The following is a 21,222-nucleotide window of genomic DNA, read 5'->3' on the forward strand; positions in this document are numbered from 1 at the left end:
ATGCAGAGTACATCATCTCCTTTCCGTTAACCATACAAACATAAGGAAGACAATGCCTTCAACACCTCTGGAAAATCGAAAATTGCATGGAAAATATCTCCGATGGTAAGGAATAGATTCCCAACCTGTATTAGCAATTCTTAACTTCTAAAACATATTTAAATTTACATGTACAGTTAAATTAACAGCTTATACAGAATCAGGTGCCACAACAATATTCTAAAACAATCACGTGAAATTTAAACCCCTATTCCTGGAAAAATGATCATTCTTTCTCAACACCAACTCTTTGCCTGACACTTTTGTCCACTTACACCAAAAAGGAAGTCAAGAAATCTGTGCAGGACTTTATCGCAAACTTAAAGATATTCCATTGCCGCTGATCGAGCAACAGCTTCTTTCTCAATCCCTATGAAATGAGTGGATTAGAACCATACTCTAGTTTCGGTAAATGATCCACCCTGCAAAACAGAAACTCAATTAAGTTTTATGATTATATGAAAGAAGAGATAAATAAGAAACATTTGATAGTGCACGCACGTTTTGAACTGATATTGACTCAATGCCTGCGATCGGTAATGCATGACAGATCATAGAACATAAATTCCTTTGCAAGATTAAAATCCATCAAAAGACTGACAATTCTGTTCATACTCTGAATGGATATGAATAGGCTCTATGTGACCTAATGGGTAAAGTACGATGACAGTAACTGATGTCTGTATCTTCCCATCCTAAGACTTTTGACGAAGGAAGTGCTTCATTGCCTACACTTTGCAGTATAGGAGTACGATATAAATTAAAACGCAAAGACCCCTTGATTTTCAGTAAATCTAGTCCAGTTGGCATTGGTATGACCATAGTAATGCACTAACTCACACCTTCAATCCAGGATAAACTTTTACCAACAAAGTGCTTCAATTTCCTAAACTTTGCAGTAGAGATGTACGACAAAAAAATGAAAATGCAACGACAATACCTTTGTCTGATTTTCAGTAGACCTGTTCCAATTGGCATTGGTATGCCCATGATAATGCACTCACTCACACCTTCAATTTGATCAAGTCTCCCATGAATGGAGGCATCAAAAAGATGATCAGTAGTCTTCTCAAATGATGCAAGCATTAAGACACTATCTTTCATCTTTGCAATGCCAAACCTTGTTATTCCCAGAACTTCACCCTGATTAAACACAATTAAACATTGTAAATCAGTAAAATTGGAAAACTGTATAATACTGGCCAGATATAGCAACCTCATTCTTCCAAATCATCTTGCAAGAACTCACCATTTTCAGTGTGAGATTAAAAGCAACAAAGCCTAAAAATTTGATCGCTCATTTCTCAACAAGCTTTGGATTGACTAGCAAAAAGCACTTTCCTAGTCTGAACTCTAAACCAATGTTGTAAACTTCGGCATTGGGATAAAATCAGCAAGGGGCTGGAAAACCAAAAAATTGTAAAAATTGCAAAAATATCAGTACACATCAGCAAACATCGGAAAAATTAACATACCACCAAATTATCGGTAAAAATCAGCAAACATCGGCCAGACCAAAAATTGCGAAATCAGGATAAAATGACGATAAAATCGATATGTTTGCAACATTGCTCTAAACATTTCAAATCACAAGAAGGTTTTGATATCAACATCCATGTCTCTTTTTATGAGTTATAATGATAAGTGATGCAGCTCTCCCAATCTGATTGGTTTATTTTCGAATGCTGAAGTTGTCGATATGACTGATGTTGGATGGGAAGTCCTTGTATCATTTAAGAGTATTTGAAGCTTAACTGATTGTAAATATAGCAAATGAAGTGTCTAAGAGTTGTTGTGAACAAGAATATCTTGTCAACACCAGCTTAGTTCTCAATAAACAATCCCTGTAATATTTGGAATATCCAGATCTTGACAAATTGTAAATAAGGGAATGAAATGCCAGAGGTTTGAACAAAAAATCCTGCCAATGTTGAGTAGTTGATGTTATCGTGAAAGGAATAACTTAGATTTTTTCCAACATTTTCTGGAATATTTTAATCATATTATTGATATTCATTGTAGTTCTCGCTTGAACTGATGTCAATCAAGTCATTCTTGTTGCTGGTCAAGTCATTCAAGTAGTGGGTAGTTGGCACAGTGTTAGGGATTCGATGCTTTCTAAGTTACAGTATTTGGTGTTAATTTTCTGAATACCATATATGATTTGTATCCCAAGCAATTTTTTATGACCCGGAAATTTATTTAACCTAGGTAAATTATTTTTTAAAATTGATGAATAAAATACACTCGTATTTTAACAATAAATTTGACATCATTGTTTCCACTGTTGATTAAAGTTATAATGAGTTCATAACAATCATGAATTGGTTGTGGATAGTAATTATTTAGAAGTAAATCAGGCATAAAATTTGGGGACAATTAATAACAAATACAATATGTACTATCATTAACTGATATTCGCTTTGATTTAGATAAATTTCCTATTTATGCTAGCTTTCATAATTCTGCCATACATCTAAGCCAGAACCATCAAAGGCATCACCATATATTCATCGGATTGAATTTTGAAGGGGCCTATCCAAGATACACTGTCTGACAAAACCAAGCCACCAATTCCACTCTATTTTATTTTCACTGATTTAACTGCAAAACCAAAAAAAATTCCAAAATAGTTATGGATGCATAGCTAAATTCTCGACTAGATAAATTATCAATGGAAATCAATGAGAATAGGAATGACAACAAAGAAAAAGTAGAGCAACTCAGAATGGATATAAAAGCAATCACTGTTGCTGCAATGTCCCAAATGCAGAAAATTTGGAACAGACAGTGATATACAAAAGCAAATGCGATTCATACACAGAAAAATTAAACGAACAACAAATGCTCAATACACAACATAAATGTGAACCAGCTGAGCCATTTTATTAATGGAGTGGAGCAAGTACAATAGTGCAGAAAATGCACCTAGGCTTGCCTCAAGGGCAAGCTTGACAGAACTCAGGTGTCAAACAGTAATCTCAATGCTGGAAAGAACTGCTCCTCTAATGCTCTGCGTTGTCTCCTAGTAACTACAATTATTGGCTAGAAAGGAGCTGCAAGAAACCCCGCCTTCGGTGCTCAGAAAGTGATGAAACTCCAGCCAAAAACTATTTGGCCAAAACCCACAAAAACCCAGAAATGGTTTGGCCCAATTTTGACCTCCCAAAATCGACCCCCCAAAGGCAATGTGCAATCCCTAGCAATTGCAATGTCTGCTGCAAAGATACGGCTGAAAACCAACTTCCAGTGCTCAGAAAATTCTGAAACATTTATATCTAGGATCCTTGTCAAAAACCCAAAAATGGTTTGGCCAGATTTTGACCTCCTAAATTTGACCTCTTCTATGGTCCACGCCCTCCAACCAGCTCCAGAAATACAACCTGCAAGGAATGACCACAAATTCCTCCTCCAAGCTCTGAAATGGAAGCAAACACCACTCCAAATATCTCCTCTAACCTCCACGGAAAAGCTCAATCTCAAGGACTGATACTCTACCCACCAAATGAGCTCCCACACACTACCTCTACGCTAGCCCAGGTAGTGCGAAAGTCACACTGCCAAGCTAGAAGCTCAATCAACTCCCAAACTCTCCTAGATGCTGACAATCCTCCCTAGCCTCCTCTCCGGAAAATCTCACATCAAATCTCCATTGCTAAGCACCACCAATGAACTCGGCCTCCTCTCCACTGCATCTCCTAGTAATACGCACAACCTGGAAGGGAATGCTACTGCTGGGAATCACAATGTGATCCTCCTCCTGAAGAAATGAAGAAAACCTTCCTAGGGTGGCACTCGAAGTCCCCCGAAGAAAGGGTGAGCTCTTTGCCTGAAGAACTCGTGCTAAACAGCTAGTGACTCAGCTAAGCAGCTCAAGCAACCAAAGAGAAATCGATATACTCCAATAAGATGATTGAAATGAGGAGGGCTACCTTCATTATATAGATTTCGTGGAGCACTTTTCCCTCCATCATGGGCCCTCACTTAACCACCTACATGCAAAACTTAACCACCTTCATGCAAACTGAACTAGGAAGTGCATCTTTCCCTAGTGTGGGTGGCCCCCATGTGTAATTTAACCACAACAAAATAACTTCTCCTAAGTCTAATCTCCTAATAAAAATCGAATGGGCCCCATCACCTCCAAAATCGGCCCCAAAATATAGAAATTAATCCTGTTCCAAAATAATTTAGGAAGGGACATTACAGTCCTCCCCTCCCAAATGTTGTTTGTCCCCAAGCAACTTCAGTGTTGGATGCTCAAGTATGTGCTCGCCCTCCCAAGTAGCATCCTCATCCGGCAAGCTCCTCCAATGCACCAAAAAAAATTGCTTGTCCTCAAGAAATGCCTGAGCAAGCATCCTCTCTAACTGTTGCTCCCCACTGTCACTGCAAAATGTGCCAGGGTCCTAGATGTGCCACTGGATCGTGCCTAACCTCTGCACTGTCCTGATATGAAAGAATCCTTCAATACCAAGATCCCAGGCCATCCTGTCCAACATGAAGCTCCTCTCGCTCCACTCATTATCCTGCCCGGTGCAAGTACTAGAAGTCCCCTGCTCCATCAGTGACTCGCTAAAGCCCAATGGAAGATTTGTATGATCTCCCCCTGTAGTAGCCAGCACATCCCTAAAGGTTATTGAGTTGTGAAGAGTTGTGATGCCCCAACTCCCTGCTAGTCCCAGAGTGGTGCCACCATGCTAATGTTGCACTGCTCTGACTATGACATACTCCCCATCGTGTGCAGACAATATCCTCCCCTCCTAAGGCCTAGTGGCGAAAAATCGGTGAGAGTCAAGCTCATCCTGCCCAGGCCTCTCCATCATCCCAATATCTACCCCTCCACTGCCAATCTCAAGTTTGAGCCATATAAGGACAAGTCTGCCTCGCCATGCAATGGAGGTTTCAATGATCCCCCATGTTTCAAACCCAAAGTGAACTGGAGCATCCTCTGCCATGACCCTGCTCATCACAAAGTGGAGTGATCTGCCCGCCAACTGGATCCTCGGATTCCCTAAACATACAGGGAGCTCATAACTCCCACTCCTCACAGGATGTCGTTGTGTAACGTCATTACCAACTAGAACCCATCTTGCCCTCATCTTTGATCCCTGTATGTATTCCCTGGCTGGAACCTAAGTACAAGGAGAAGGTCTCATGCCTGTGAACCTGCACTGCTCCTGCCAGACCACGCAGTGAAATCCGCTATACCAACTACTAATGATACACCTCGACACTGCTTGGAGTCTAGGTACCCTCCTGTAGACGAAGTCTACCATCCACTGTCCCTCAAGTGTGAGATCAGGTGTGGAATATATGCTACCTCAGCTACAAACCACACCATCCCTAAGCCTGTATCTGACTGTTCATGCTCCTACCAAGGGTCTCAACTGAAGAGTCTCCTCCTGACTAATGGCACGCGGTGTCTCATCCAACTGTCTAGGGTGAGCCTCCCATACCTGCTGCCTAAATGGAGCGTGTTAAGGGGAAACAACCAAACACTCTGTGACTGTAACCAACATTGGAGGATGATGGGCGAGTATGTCCCAAACGGTATGATCAACATTCTGACAGAATGCCCAAGAGTGATTCTACAGACAACACTCTCTCCGCCTTGGATTTGCTGATAACTTCCTCGAAGCCTTGTCTACGCTAAGCATGGTGTCCTCAGATGCTCAACAATGTCCTCATCGATCCTAGGTGAGCTGCATCTAATGTTACACCTAATGACCCTGCCCATATGCCTCCTTGGAGGCAACACTCCAAGAGCTTGCTGCGTCGCACCATGCATCACTGCACACCACCAAGCAACACCACATTCCTCGACATGCCACTGTATGCCACAACCTATCCCTATACACCACTGGATACCCCTGGCTACAACTATGCTATCATGTATTGTCCTGTGTCCCGCTTATGTCACTACACCAGTCACTCCCTGTATGTACTCAATGCGACGTGAGGCACTCCCCCATGCTTCTTCATGCCCATCTGCAAACCAATGCTCCACGCTAGATGCTCCTACCCATCCCCAAATGAGGTGGCCTAAAGTTGTGTCCCTATGCATCGACCCACACCCGACTAGTATCATCACCTCCATCGTCGCATCATCATACACTCCAGTGAATGGATCTTCACTCCAAATCCTCCCTGAGGGATCCGAGAAGTGAATCTCCCTATGTGTCAACAGTGATGCTACCCCTGCACTGCTCCTCTACATCCTCTGTGGCCCACACAAAAGTGAAGAATCCCCAACTCCATACAAGGCGCCATCTGGTGGCTTGCCAATGCTACCTCCTCCGACAAACTCCTGCGAGAGTGCTGATCACCCCGTGATCCTGTGTACAAACGTCGTACCAAGTCAACCCAAGAAGCTTGTCCATAAACTAGATGGCCACTAGTGCTCACCGAAACTCTCCTAGTGGAGGTGCACGCTCGACTGCTAAGTCAACTATACCCTCAAGGTCGTAGTCAATTGGTATACCTGGGAAATGATAGGTGGTCCCTCCAAGGTCCCAATGCCAGTCGAGGCTTCTAGCATCCCTAGTGCCTAGAAACTCTTGATGAACCCCACCTGGGTCCACTACCATCTCCGTAGCCCACTCCATCGGGTACCAACTTAGAATCTCTTGCCACCCAACCCCAAGAGAGGGATCGAATGCATGAACTCGCACGCATAGAACAACCCTAGCACTCGGGTGTTGCACCCTGTGCAACTCAAGTCGTCTCATCTCGCTATCCTGGTCAATACATAAAATCTGACTAGGTAACTCTGTCTCTCTCTGTCCAATGGGCCAAGGTAACCCAACAGTGCTGCCAACCCCGTCTATGTATGCCTGAAGAGGGTTGCTCTCACGCTCCAACGTGCACTCTAGCTGCACCAGTAGGGAATCCAACCGCCCCCTAACGTGAGTCAATTTGGCCGTGGACTCGACACAAACCACTCTCATGCCCTCCAGTTCCTCGTTCTACTGCAACATAGCCTCACGCACTAATGGGACCTTCCTTTTTAGTGCTAGAAGGTCAGCCTAAAACTGGTGGAATTGTCGTGGGCATCTATCGCCTGTAAATTCAGTCACAGCTTCAGATACCTCAGCAACTGTTGGCATCTCGTCCATGGGTGCCTCCTCCTCAACAAATGGCTCTATGTGTGTAGGCTCTATCTTCTCCACCAAGGTGTCACCTAGGGCTATCAAAGAGGTCTCTAATAAAAGAGACTCTTTTGCCACACTGGGTATATCAATTTTCTCCTCACCATCTTGTGGGCTCTCAACATCATGCTCAACCTCCTCCTCAGGCTCTTGATATCTAAAGCCAGCGCTCCACCAGCAAAAGCGCTCTCTGGTCTCACCCTCTAACTGTCTTTGTCTTGCCTGCTCCTTTTCAGGAGATTTGGTGCCCTGATCTGGTTGACTTTTCCCACATGATGTAGATGGTTGCATCCCCACAGCCCACTCACCTCCAACATCTCTGTTATAAGGTTGAGGATGGTTTTGGTCTGTCACCCTCCTCAATTGGGCTAACCGTTCATCGTCCCAGTGAATTCTACCCGAGAATTTCTGCATACTAGATTTCCCTTGAGCCATGGGTTTGTCTTCGATTTCACCTGTCACTGTGCACTCATAACTAAACCTTCCAGATCTTCTGGCTAGTTTCCCACAGTTGGGCAAAGATTATGCTCTGATACCATTGTAATGTCCCAAATGCATAAAATTTGGAACAAACAGTGATATACAAAATAAAATGTTATTCATACACAAAAAAATTAAATGAACAATAAATGCTCAATACACAACAGAAATGTGAACCAGCTGAGCCATTTTATTAATGGAGTGGAGCAAAAAAAATAGTGCAGAAAATGCACCTAGGCTTGCCTTAAGGGCAAGCTTGACAAAACTCAGGTGTCAAACAGTAATCTCAATGCTGGAAAGAACTGCTCCTCTAATGCTCTTCGTTGTCTCCCAGTGATGAAACTCGAGCCAAAAACTCCTTGGCCAAAACCCAAAAAAACCCAGAAATGGTTTGGCCAGATTTTGACCTCCCAAATTCGACCACGGCTATGGCCCATGCCCTCCAAACAGCTCTAGAAATATGACCTGCAAGGAATGACCACAAATTCCTCCTCCAAGCTCTAAAATGGAAGCAAACACCACTCCAAATATCTCCTCTAACCTCCACGACAAATCTCAGCCTCAAGGACTGATACTCTACCCACCAAATGAGCTCCCACACATTGCCTCTACACTAGCCCAAGTAGTGCGAAAGTCACACTGCCAAGCCAGAAGCTCAATTAGCTCCCAAACTCTCCTACATGCTGACAATCCTCCCTAGCCTCCTCTCCAGAAAATCTCACGTCAAATCTCCACTGCTAAGCACCACCAATGAACTCGGCCTCCTCTCCACTGCGTCCTCTAGTAATACGCACAACCTGGAAGGGAATGCTACTGCTGGAAATCACAATGTGATCCTCCTCCTGAAGAAATGAAGAAAACTTTCCTAGGGTGTCACTCGAAGTCCCTCAAAGAAAGGATGATCTCTTCGCTTGAAGAACTTGTGCTAAACAACTCGTGACTTGGCTAAGCAACTCGAGCAACCAAAGAGAAATCGATATACTCCAATAAGATGATTGAAATGAGGAGAGCTACCTTCCTTATATAGATTTCGTGGAGCACTTTTCCCTCCAATTTTACCTCCATCGTGGGCCCTCACTTAACCACCTTCATGCAAACCGAACTAGGAAGTGCGTCTTTCCCTAGTGTGGGTGGCCCCCATGTGTAATTCAACCACAACAAAATAACTTTTTCTAAGTCTAATCTCCTAATAAACATCGAATGGGCCCCATCACCTCCAAAATCGGCCCCAAAATATAGAATTAATCCCGTTCCAAAATAATTTAGAAAGGGATATTACAGTTGCAGTCCAAGATTTGAAGGACATGTCAAAAAATGTCACTGCTCAACCGATCTTGTTGGAAATCCCACCCAGTTTCCTACTAAATCTTATCCCACCTATTACTCAACCCCATAAGTTTACACAAGTGCCTAATTATACATTTGCTCCACCAACTAATATTTCACAACCTACTTTCTCTTCGCAATGTAATATTATTTCTTACCCCAATTAGCAAAAAACGACAAAATATCCAATAATCTATTCATGTCCACTTAAACCAATTTTGCTAGTCCGAATATATTAATCGCTTGATGACAAAGGGAAACCAACCTCAAGAGCTCAAACACATTCCCTCATACACATAACAAGGGGCTCCACATGCATAGAGGTTTGAACCTCAACAACTTAAATGGCAATGCCTTGTCCCAACTAGTGTTATCAGAACCGGACCAGAACCAACCAGTCCAAACACTTTGGAGGCAAAACCGATCCAACCAAGTGCCTCGAATTAGAAAATGTTGGTTCAGTACAAAACCATTAGGTACTATTCTTGTATGGAACGATCCAGTTTGGTACCGAACAAACCTTTTTTAACTAAACTAAACTATTTTTCACAGAACTTGCCTCTGTACAACATAACTAAGGACCCAAGAAATTCAGTTTTCCTTTTCTTTAAACAATAATTTATGAGTGGAGCTGTCTAGTACTCAACCATAGGGCCGTACTAATGCTATGTATTTGATGGTAATGTTAAATTCTTCTTTTTCTTTCATTTTCATTCTTTTACTTAAATTTTTAACATTATCAATAATTGTTTTAGGATGTTTTGACACTGATTCCAACCTCATTGGATTTCATAAGGAGAAAGTAGAATTTTAGATCTTATTCAAAATTCAACGAACTTTAAGGTTTTCAAGATTTCAAGATTGCAACATTTCCATTGGAGTCTATCATGTATGGGAGTATGGAACTAGCATTTAATCAAGCGCACCAAGCCCTCTATGTACCTCGCCATTAGTGGCATTAACTGTTGAACTTCTCTATCATGACCCTAGTAAAAATGTACCCTTTAGCCAAGAAAAATCACTAATTTTGCATGCTAAGTTTTTCCTATATTATTTTAATGCTTAAAGGGTAATATTGATGACGAAGATCCCAATATAGGTAATGAATTTAATGATATGTAGTTATTTGTTGTAGCAAGAATTTTTTTGGACTCTAGAGATCATTTAGAGCCTCTTTGTTGATGTAATTTTGGTCCAAAGATGGATTGCACTCTGTGTTATTTTGGTTATATGTACCCTTAGCTGCTCTATATATGATAAACTTTGCATATTTGTGTATAATGATTTGGATTCATATGGATGCACATGAATATATATGTTTTTTTCTTTTCTTTTTTTTTTAAATATTTTATGTATTTTTATAGACTTGTTATTTGGTCTAGGTTTATTCTCGGTTCTAGTCTAGTTCACAATTTGGGGATTGATTGGTTCAATGACTAGTATGATTTTGTTAAAATCTGACAGTTCTATGCAAAAACTTAAAAATTCTTTGTAGAAACTTGAAAGTTCTATGCAGAAAATTGAATGTACCTTGTAGAAAATTGAGTGTTTTTTGCAGAAAATTGAATGGAATTGAATGTACTTTGCAGAAAGCGAAATGTACTTTTCAGAAAAATGAATGTACTTTGGAAAAAATTGAATGGAACTAAATGTACTTTGCAGAAAAGTAAATGTTCTATGCTGTTGCAATTACTTAGAATGCAGATTTCTTCTTTTAAACTTTTTAGATCAAAAATTGTAGATGGAACATAAACTTAAGGATCATATGAAGACAACGAAGCACAAATATAAGACACTTAGAGTTATAAGTCCAATGACCAGGGAAAACCCAAATGATTCTTCTTCTATTAGATTTCTTCAAATGTTCAGTAGAGTATAGAGAGAGAGAGAGAGAGAGAATGAGAATGAATAAAGTCACCAATGTATGATCAACTTCCAATTGAAGTGCTTTTGCTCTTTTCTTGAATATCTCCTTCTCTTGATCAAATCTTGTCCTTCACGCTTGCTTTAGCTCTTCCCTTGCTCTTACTCTTCACTTGCTCTCACACTTCTCTTGCACACACTCAACACTAACTCTCCTTCTTCACAATGAACATGTTACTCTCAACTCTCACTCACTCTTGCTTAAATACATGAAAAGGAAGAGTTACAAAATGAATTCATGCCTTGAGCCAATAATAGGAAAATTGAATTCCATGAGGGAAGAGTTACTTGAGAAGAAGTGTAACTCATCCCAAGAATAGAGAGAAAGACACACACTTGTCTTGAGGAGTTACAATTAGAATTATGTAGAGAGAGAGTTACACTTACATACGAGAGAATATTTGGTGAGAGCTACAAATCGAGTTGAATGAGGGAGTTACAAGTGCATTTAATGAGGAGTTACACTTTTGTCATACATTGAATTAGTGAGGGAGAGTTACATTCTCTTAAGTGTGGAGTTACTATTTTATTCCAAGAGAGAGGTTCGATTTTCCAAGTAAGAGATTCTCAATTTAATTTACTTATTCCATGAGAGAATTCGTTTTTTATTAATCCATTAAAGGTAAATGACTTTAGACTATTTTATAAATAATAATATCATAATAATAATAATACTAGTAAGGATAAATATATTAATTTTTGACTTGTATAATCACGATTGATTTGATTTTAAAGTGGATTCCATATGTCAAGATCATCCTTGATCATTTAGACATGACTTTCTATTTTTGAAAAGTCACTTCCAAATTGAGACATGACTTACTATTCTTGGAAAGTCATATTAGAATTGTCAGAAATGAAATTTTATTATAGGTGGTGCAAACATAGTTGAAAGATATGATTTCTTCTAGGAAAAATTCATCCCTAAGCCGCCAAATTTTAACACTCCCTCTTAGCTAGGGAGGAATTTCTTTTTGTATCAAAGATATTTACATCCTCTGATCTCATTCATTCATCTCAACTCAACTCTGCTATGAAACATTTGTAACAATGAAGTCACAATCTAAAGAAGAATCATTCACTTGACACAAATTTGGAAAGGAAAGAAACATCACATGTCACATAGACAAAGATTACACTCAGCCAATTTTCATCTCAAAAATTAGGTAATAGAACACAGACATCACATAGACAAGACTCAAACAAGTCACACTGACAAGAATCAAACACAACCAAGTGTCAAGTAGTAGAACACCTGCAACCTAAACAAGTCTCACTACAACTATTGGCCAGATAGGTGGCTCTTCCCACATCCCAGACTGTGGGTCGGATGCATACTGAGGCCTACACTTGTGGCACATACTACACAAGAGGTCCCTCATCCTCAGGAGCTTTCCGACATCATTCCCTAATCCTGTGATCTCTGACAGGGGGGAAACGCAGCTCAGTGTTCTCAATCAGTTGTGACCACTTACCAAAAGGGTAATGCCCATAAGTCCAAGTTGCTCTCTAAAAATTGTTGGAATTTCTAAGTCTAACACGTTAGAAACCCTTCATGCATTTTGCTGATTTATTCCTACCTACTTGTTCTGTTAATTAACAAGTTATTTACCATGTAAATACTGGAAATAAATACAAATGCATGCTCAACACATTACAGATCATCAATTGAAGGAAATAGAAACAAGAACACAAGTGACACCATTGTTTTTGGACTAATGTCCCCGGAAAAGCCCAATGCGGGAAAACCGGTGCAACTATCTGAGGGTTTGATTTATTAAGCAGTTTCATAATACAATCTGGGTGCCAAATCAGGCTCACCCAATAGAGAAAAATCTCAGCAGTAGTACCTCTCAGTCGGAGATAGATGTTCCAGCTAAAACCCCAGATAAACACTCCAGCAGCTTCACAGCTCCAATCTACCCCACGAAACCCCAAAATCAGCCTCTAGGGACTGCGTCAGCTCTCTCTGGCCCAGCATTAGCCCAGCGTCACTCTAGATTGGCCTGCATCAGCCTCTGGAGGCATTATGTCAATCCTCTGGCCCTCTGCGTCACTCACGCTGGCCCTCTAAGGCACTGCGCAGTGCCTAGCTGGCTTTGCGTGAGCCTTGGCTAGCTCTGCGTGAACCCTTGGCTGGTTCTGCATCCCTCTCTCCGACTACTCTGATGATCCTCCCGGTGCTATCTTTGCCTCTCTGCCTCTATATTCACTGCCCTTCAGCTACAACTCTGATCACTCTCTCAACTTTCTCAGCAAACCCAGCCCCAGAAAGTCGAATCTTGATCTCTTGGTGTGTTCTTCAAGTGACCCTCAAGCCTCCTCTTATACTTTTCTCATTGACAAATCAACAGCCGGGATTAAGTCCCTAATCAACAGCTAAGATTAGATCTGGCTTGATCCATGACTTTTGGACCATTCTAACACAGTTTTATATTAATTCACATTAATATTTTATTTTTTCTAAGTTTAGACTTAGGGACACCATTAAAAATATTAATTATTTTAATATCTCCCAGACTGTTTAGAATTTGCCCAAACCCTTTTTGGGTATTGGAGATCTCATGTGCCTTAGACTCTCCACCAATTTTTGTGGCTAGAGCACATCCAATGCTACCCCAAATCAACACTCCCTCTTAGCGAGGACTATGCTCTGGCAATACTCCTCACTGAGTATCACCTTGATCATCGAGCATCGGTCCTTGTGCTGATGCTAGGCCTGTTGCCCATCATCTACACTGCTGCATTCTGTACTGCTACCCATGGCCTTGCCACTGCCACTATTGCATCCGTACTGCAACTCCCTCTCATCTTGTTGCATCGTGCTGCCCATAACACTGTCACTGCTAACTATTGCACTGCAACCTAGTTACTGAGAAGTAAGTAACTAATCTCCCAACTCTGACATCTCTGTCAGGCTAGAGACACCCTTGATGCTGAAACTCCCTTTGTCGCTAACAAGTGCTTCCTCTCTGACCTCTGCGCTACTGCAACAACTCCATGCATCTCGCACTGTTGCACACCTCTTTGTGCCATCCTGCACTACTGAAACACTCCCGTGCTTCTTGCACTGCTGCCTGACGTTGTCCTGCGAATCCTGCATTATGGCTCCCTCTATCGCTCCATCCGCATCCGTCTCTACTGACATCCACTAGTCCTACTACTCCTCTTCAGGGTTCCAGTAGCAAGGTCTAATCCAAGAGGCTGGGTACCTCGAGGATCCTACCCCTCATCGCCTGTAGTCCTCCTGACTACAGCTCGATGTCTCCCCACTTCTTCTAAAGTGGCACATGAGAACTCATGGCACAATCATTGTCTGTCTCCACTTCCTTCTCTGCCCTTGTTGGCACTACCTTGGTCTCGGAGGCCTCTCCCTTACTCTTCTTCCTTGGACATTGGTTCGCATAATGACCCAGCTACCCACAGTGGAAACATTTGATCTTGGAGAGGTCCTTCTTCTTCCGTTTCTCCTGCTTTCCCTCAGATGCTAGGGCAACATCCTCCTCCTCATCCTTTTTCATTCTGATCCCCTTGCTGCTGCTTCCCGCCTTTCTCAGCCTTCTGATCTCTTCTTGGCAAAGAGCAATCCACATTTCCTCCCAATCTGGAAGGGTCGCCCTGCCCAGTATGCTCTAGACAAACACCTCCTAGTCTTCTGAGATTGCGTTCAGGGTTGTTCTCACCATCAATTCTGGATCCGGCGTTGCCCCTATGGAAGTCAGCTGATCCCAGATCTCCTTCAATCGACCAAGGAATGGGTGGATCTGTTCTCCCTTCTTCATCTGGTATGATCACAACTGATTTTCTAGTAGCATCTTCCTCTACATGGAAGTATGCTGATACAACTTGGCCAGGGCCTCCCACATTTCCTTTGTCATGTTCTTCTAAGCAATATGTGGTACTATATGATCCTTGAACCCGTCAAGGATGATACTCTTAGTCCTCGCCATTGCATCCTCGTACTTGTCGTTATCAGCTGGATCAACTGGGATAGCTATCATCCTCAAGGCGAAGTGCTTGACACAATTCCTGTCTAGTACGGATAAGATTTTGGCCTTCTAGACTATGAAGTTTGAGGCTTCGTCCAATCTGTCTTGGCCTCTTACTCTGTGTAGTGCCATTTCGCTGCTCCTCTACTTCCCTCCTGGAAGTTCTCGGTATGACTCCCTCTGAGCCTCAATTTCCCTCCTGGAAACCCTTCTGCCAATGTCGAGATGCCCCTCTCCAATCGTCTGTGCAACTGCAACACTGATCTGGATTCCTTGGCTAGAAATCCACCTCGGCAGCAACTCCCTCTACCTTGGCCTTGCCTTGTTAGGTACTGTTCTGACTACAGTACCCCACTAGCTCCACTCTGCAACTTACCCACAACCTCTTAAACCCCAACAAACTGAAGGTTAGAGCTCCTAGGCTTTGCGCAATCCCAACATCGGCAAATCGACCTCCTCAGCCAACTGCATCAGCCCTCCTTGCCTCTGCGTGAGCCTGCCTTTGCCTCCCTCAGCCTCTATGCTACCTCTTCCTGGCTCAATCTTGATGACACAGGCAATGCATCACCCCTTCCTTGCTGCTACTCTGCTTGGAACTGCTTCTGTCACTCGGGATAGTTGTTTTCTGCTACTGCTGCTTTGTTCGGCTGATGTCCCCAATTCTCCTGTGATTTGCAACCACACTTTGATACCATGTTGGAATTTCTAAGTCTGACACATTAGAAACCCTTCATGCACTTTACTGATTTATTCCTACCTACTTGTTATGTTAATTAACAAGTTATTTACCATGTAAATACTGGAAATAAATACAAATGCATGCTCAACACATTACAGATCATCAACTGAAGGAAATAGAAATAAGCACACAAGTGACACCGTTGTTTTTGGAATGATGTCCCCAGAAAAACCTAATACGGGAAAACCAGTGCAACTATCTGAGGGTTTGATTTATTAAGCAGTTTCAGAATACAATCTGGGTGCCAAATCCGGCTCACCCAACAGAGAAAATCTCGGTAGTAGTACCTCTCAGTCGGAGACAGATGTTCTCGCTGAAACCCCAGATAAACACTTTGACAGCTCCACAGCTCCAATCTGCCCCATGAAACCCCAACGCCAGCCTCTAGGGACTGCGTCAACTCTCTCTGGCCCAGCGTTAGCCCAGCGTCAATTTGGCTTGGCCCGTGTCAGCCTCTAGAGGCACTATGTCAGTCCTCTAGCTCTCTACGTCACCCACGTTGGCCCTCTGAGGCACTGCGCATCTCTTGGCTGCCTCTGCGAGAGCCCTGGCTAGCTCTGCATCCCTCTCTCCGGCTACTGTGCTGATCCTCCCAGTGTTATCTCTGCATCTCTGCTTCTGTATTCACTGCCCCTCAGTCGCAACTCTGATCACTCTCTCAACTTTCTCAGCAAACCCAACCCCAGAAAGTCGAAATCTTGATCTCTTCGTGTGTTCTCCAAGTGATCCCCAAGCCTCCTCTTATACTTTTCTTGTTGACAAATCGATGACCGAGATTAAGTACCTAATTAACGGTAAAGATTAGATCTGGCTTGATCCATGACTTTTGGACCATTTTAACACAGTTTTATATTAATTCACATTAATAAACTTAGGGACTCCATTAAAAATATTAATTATTTTAATATCTTCCGAATTGTTTAGAATCTACCCAAACCTTTTCTGGGTATTGGGTATCAGGAAGATCACCATTTAGGAAAGCACTCTTTACATCCATCTGATGAACTTTCCAATTGAACTGAGCTGCTAGGGCAAGAACAAGCCTTATGGTACTCATCTTGGCTGTAGGATCAAAAGCCTCCTCATAATCGATGCCTTCCTTCTGTGAGAACCCTCGAGCCACAAGACGAGCTTTATACTTTTCTATGGTTCCATCAGCTTTGTATTTTACTTTATACACCCATTTGCAGCCTATGGGCTTTTTTTCGGCAGGAAGATCAGAAAGTGTCCAGGTGTGATTCTTCTGAAGACTCTGGAATTCGGCTTCCATAGCCTGTTCCCACTCAATTGTACCCTTAGCCTCTGAATAGGTTTGAGGCTCAAAGATACTGTGAAGGTTAGCCATAAGAGAAAAATTGACTGTAGACTGTTCTCTGTTCTTATGTCTAGAAGTTCTACCTTCAAGGAGCTCATCATCCCGGAGATCACCTATGGTTTTAGCCCACCATTTAGGCCGAAGAGAAGAAGAACCAATATCAGGATTAGAGGAACCAATATCAGGAGGAAGGGAAGAAGGCTCAAGAGCAATAGGGATAGCAAGAGGAGGATTAGCTTCTGGAGGAAGCTCAGATAGAGTAGTATCAAATCCTGATGCTACATCATCTCGCCCATCAGGTGGACTGACTGGGAGAAGAACACTGTGAGGCGGATCCTCAGAACGCTGCTCAGAAGAAGAAGACTGAAAGAATCCTCTGTCTTCATCAAATACTACATCTCGACTGAAGCTAAGACGACCAGTGGCTATATCTATCAGCCTATAGGCCTTGTGATGATCACTGTAACCTGTCATCATGAGTTTCTGACTTTTGGAATCCAACTTAGAGCGCTTAGCAGATGGAATCCAAACATATGCAACTGAGCCAAAAACTTTGAGATGACTGATCTTAGGCTTACGACCAGACCACACTTCTTCAGGAGTCTTCCCTTTAACAGCCTGAGTAGGTGATCGGTTAAGAAGGTAAACAACAGTAAATACTGCTTCAGCCCAGAATTTGTTTGGAACACTCCTGTGTTGTAACATGGAACGAGCCATTTCCACAACCGTGCGGTTGCGACGCTCGACAACACTGTTCTGATGGGGAGTGTAAGGAGTGGTTAATTGACGTTTGATGCCATGAATATCACAGAAGTTGGCAAAAGCTGAGGAACAAAATTCCCCCCCATTGTCGGTCCTAAGGGTCATGATATTACAACCAGATTCTTTTTCAACTAAAGTTTTAAACTTCTGAAAGGTACTAAGAGCATCAGATTTATTTTTTAAAAAAATACACCCACATGTTTCTACTGAAGTCATCTACAATAAGTAAAAAATATTTGCAAGCAGTGATAGAAGCAGTATTCATAGGACCACAAATATCAGCATGAAGTAACTGAAGTACCTTGGATGCGCGCCAAGATTCTCCATTGTTGAATGAAGACCGATGTTGCTTTCCTGCTTGACAGGCGCTGCATATCCCCAACTGCTGAGTCTGAATATCAGGTAAGCCTGACACAAGTCCCTCCCGAGAGAGCTGAGAGAGATACTGCATATTGAGATGCCCATATCGCTGATGCCATAGAGTGCTGATGGGAGAAACACGTGCTGCTAGAGCCACTTCTGGAAAGTCACCGGTATCAAGTAGCCTGTATAGACCATGGTCCTCTAGGCCAACAGCAACTGTTAGACTGGTCTCCCTGTCAATGATGGAGCACTTGTGTGCACTGAACATAACATCAAGCTGAGGAGAATTCCTCATAATCTGGCTGACAGATAGCAGATTAATCTCCATACCAGGAACGTAGTATACATTTAGAAATATGAGCGTGCGTCCACCAGACTGAATTTGAACTGTACCCCTGCCAGCTACATTGTACTTTTCACCTCCACCAAATACCACTGAATCACTGAAAGGTGAGAAGTCAATAAACCAGTCACGCCTGTGAGAGAAGTGGCGTGATGCACCAGAATCAATGTACCATGCAGAGGACGGAACATGTTCTGAAGACCTTTTAGCCATAAAGGCGTAAAAGGCAGAATCTGTCTGCTCGGAATGTTCTGCAACATTCGCTGTCTGATTTGGCCCTCCCTGTTTCTTCTGTTCAGAAGCAATCCTCTGTCGGCAATCTTTCTTCATGTGACCGAACCTGTGACAGTAATTACACTGCACACTTTTCTTCCTAGCAGGATCAAAAGACTGAGGAGAACCTTTCTGCTGGAAAGACTGATAGGACTGGTATTTTGCAGCAAATGCATTTTCCAAGGGCACTGATGAAGAACCACTACCAAACTGCTGTTTCCACCGATTCTGCTGCAGAAGTTTGGTACATAAATCTGAAAACTTCAAATCAACATTTGTGGTTGTAATGTTGAGAGTTTCGATGAAGTGTTCATAGGATTTTGGTAGACTCTTCAGAGTAATGACTACCATATCTTCTTCCTCCATGGTCCGACCAATGGCTTCGAGCTGATCTCGAATGTCTTTAATTTTGTTGAGATGTTCCTGTAAAGACATATGTTCATCCATCATGATGGAGAACAACTGATTTTTGAGAAAAAATGCTCTGCTTTTGTCAGATGTCTCGTGCAGTTCTTTCAACTGTTGCCAAATTTCGGCAGCGGTCTTGCCAGAGGGAATCTGTGGTAACTGATCATCAGCGACAGAGAGCTTGAGAAGCATAACAGCCTCCCGATTTCGATCATCAAATTTATCTTGATCGGTACCAGCTGTACCGGGACGAAGCTCTTTGCCCAAAATGAGCTGATCAAGACGCCTGTATTCAAAAATGGTCAGCATTCTTTGTTTCCAAATGTTATAGTTGCTGCCATTAAAGCGTTGATTTCCTTCTAACATCAGATTGCTGAGCGTAGCCATTTTCCCAAAGATAATACAGAAGTTTGACACACAACCAAGTGTAGCTGCCTGCTTAAAAATCTTCTTTCAAGATGACTGTACCAAATTGTTAATAAATGCTGTTGTGAAAGAAATAGACTTGCCCACAAAAAAAAATTACTCAGATCTGATCACGCCACTTTAAAAAAATGACTGTGATGCTGGTTTGATCACGCTGTAATACTTACTTAAAAATGACTGTGATACTTTATTCTGGTCCCACCGCTTCAAATCAGATCATAATAATCTTTAATCCACTTTCTAAACACAAAACGTGAATCTGGAGAATACCTTTACTTGACACTGCCGTCACGCGACCTGAAGAATCTCACTGCCGTCACGCGACCTGAAGAATCTCGCTGCCGTCACGTGATCTGAATGTATATACGACTTGACAGTGTTGACTAGCGACTATATACGACTTGCGGGCACAGTCAAGCTAGAATGTATATACGACTTGCGGGTATAGTCTCGCTCTGATTTAAAAAAACACGCGTTTTATTTATTAATACAAATCGGATCTCAGCAAATACCGGTGGCTCGGACTCGGATCTCAGCAAATCGAATCTCAGCAAATACCGGTGGCTCGGATCTCGTCCTGCACGTGACGGACTCTTATCTGGAGAACACCAGTAGCTATAGCAGAAAACGGTTTCGTGGATATTTGTTGACGGGCTTGCTGATACGGATCGGCTGCAACGTTTTCTGCCCCAGGATTTCTCGATTCCCAAGTGGCCGTCTCTCGAGGAAAATCAGCGGCTCCTTCTGGAGAACACCGTGAGCCAAACGTTTGGGACGCAATCAATAAAATACCACAAGACGTTAATGCAATACCACGGGAGCTATATTGCCGTAACTTTGATTACTGATATTTTGCCGTAACTTTGATTTGATTCAGGCGTGCATTTACTGATATATTCCCGTGAGCGAAGGCTGAGCGTCGAACGTTCCTGTATGGCAAAGCAATTCAAATTTTGGTGCCGCTGGAAAGTGCCAGAATTTTGATATGTTTCTAGCGTGCCTTGATTCGAATGGATCCGAAACCCTCCTCAGAACAGACCCCACAGCTCTATTTCGAATCTTGATTCTTCAAAACAAATAAACTGTTCACGATAATGCAGGAGATAAATCCCTTTCTGTATCGAGATTGACGACTGTAAGCTTTTATCACAATGAGCAAAGCCGAGGCTGAGACTCAGTGAAGGCTACCTGGCTTACAGAGGGCTCGACCTTAGAAAGGAATGAAGATCAAGAAATCTGCAGACCCTGAGAGCAGTTTCGAAATGAACTACTGAATTTTTCAATCTATGAAAAATTATTTCGAAAAAAAAAATCCCTGTGCTCTGATACCATAAAACAGTTAGGAACACTCGTGTAAAAGAATATTGAATGAATTAATTCACAAAGAGCAAACAGCTCAATGATAATACAAAGATATTTACAATAATAGAAACATCAGGTTTCTATGTACAAACAGTTTCATCTAAGAAACTGCTAAAAGAATAAAATTAGCAACAGCTAGAAGACTGAGCATTAAATACTAAATAGACATATTCTAATACAAGTGACACCGTTGTTTTTGGAATGATGTCCCCAGAAAAACCTAATACGGGAAAACCAGTGCAACTATCTGAGGGTTTGATTTATTAAGCAGTTTCAGAATACAATCTGGGTGCAAAATCCGGCTCACCCAACAGAGAAAATCT

At 42.3% G+C, this 21,222-nt stretch overlaps 1 protein-coding gene across 6 annotated transcripts in view; it reads right to left on the reverse strand.

The window, feature by feature from the left end:
* Positions 1-406: 406 nt before the first annotated feature.
* Positions 407-21,222, reverse strand: part of LOC149203292 (DNA-directed RNA polymerase III subunit 1-like) — a 450,745-nt gene continuing 429,929 nt past the window's right edge. For all 6 annotated transcript variants that reach the window (XM_089403379.1, XM_089403376.1, XM_089403378.1 and 3 more), the window contains exons 27-28: positions 980-1,182; positions 407-461 (exon numbers count right to left, since the gene is read on the reverse strand). In XM_089403379.1, coding sequence (XP_089259505.1) covers positions 410-461; positions 980-1,182 — 255 coding nt within the window. In that variant the 3' untranslated portion in view covers positions 407-409. The remainder of the gene's footprint in view (positions 462-979; positions 1,183-21,222) is intronic.

This window comes from Pinus tabuliformis, chromosome 2_1 (genome assembly GCF_031772625.1).
Source record: "Pinus tabuliformis cultivar Carrire ecotype Pingquan chromosome 2_1, CPIR1, whole genome shotgun sequence".
NCBI lineage: Eukaryota > Viridiplantae > Streptophyta > Pinopsida > Pinales > Pinaceae > Pinus > Pinus tabuliformis.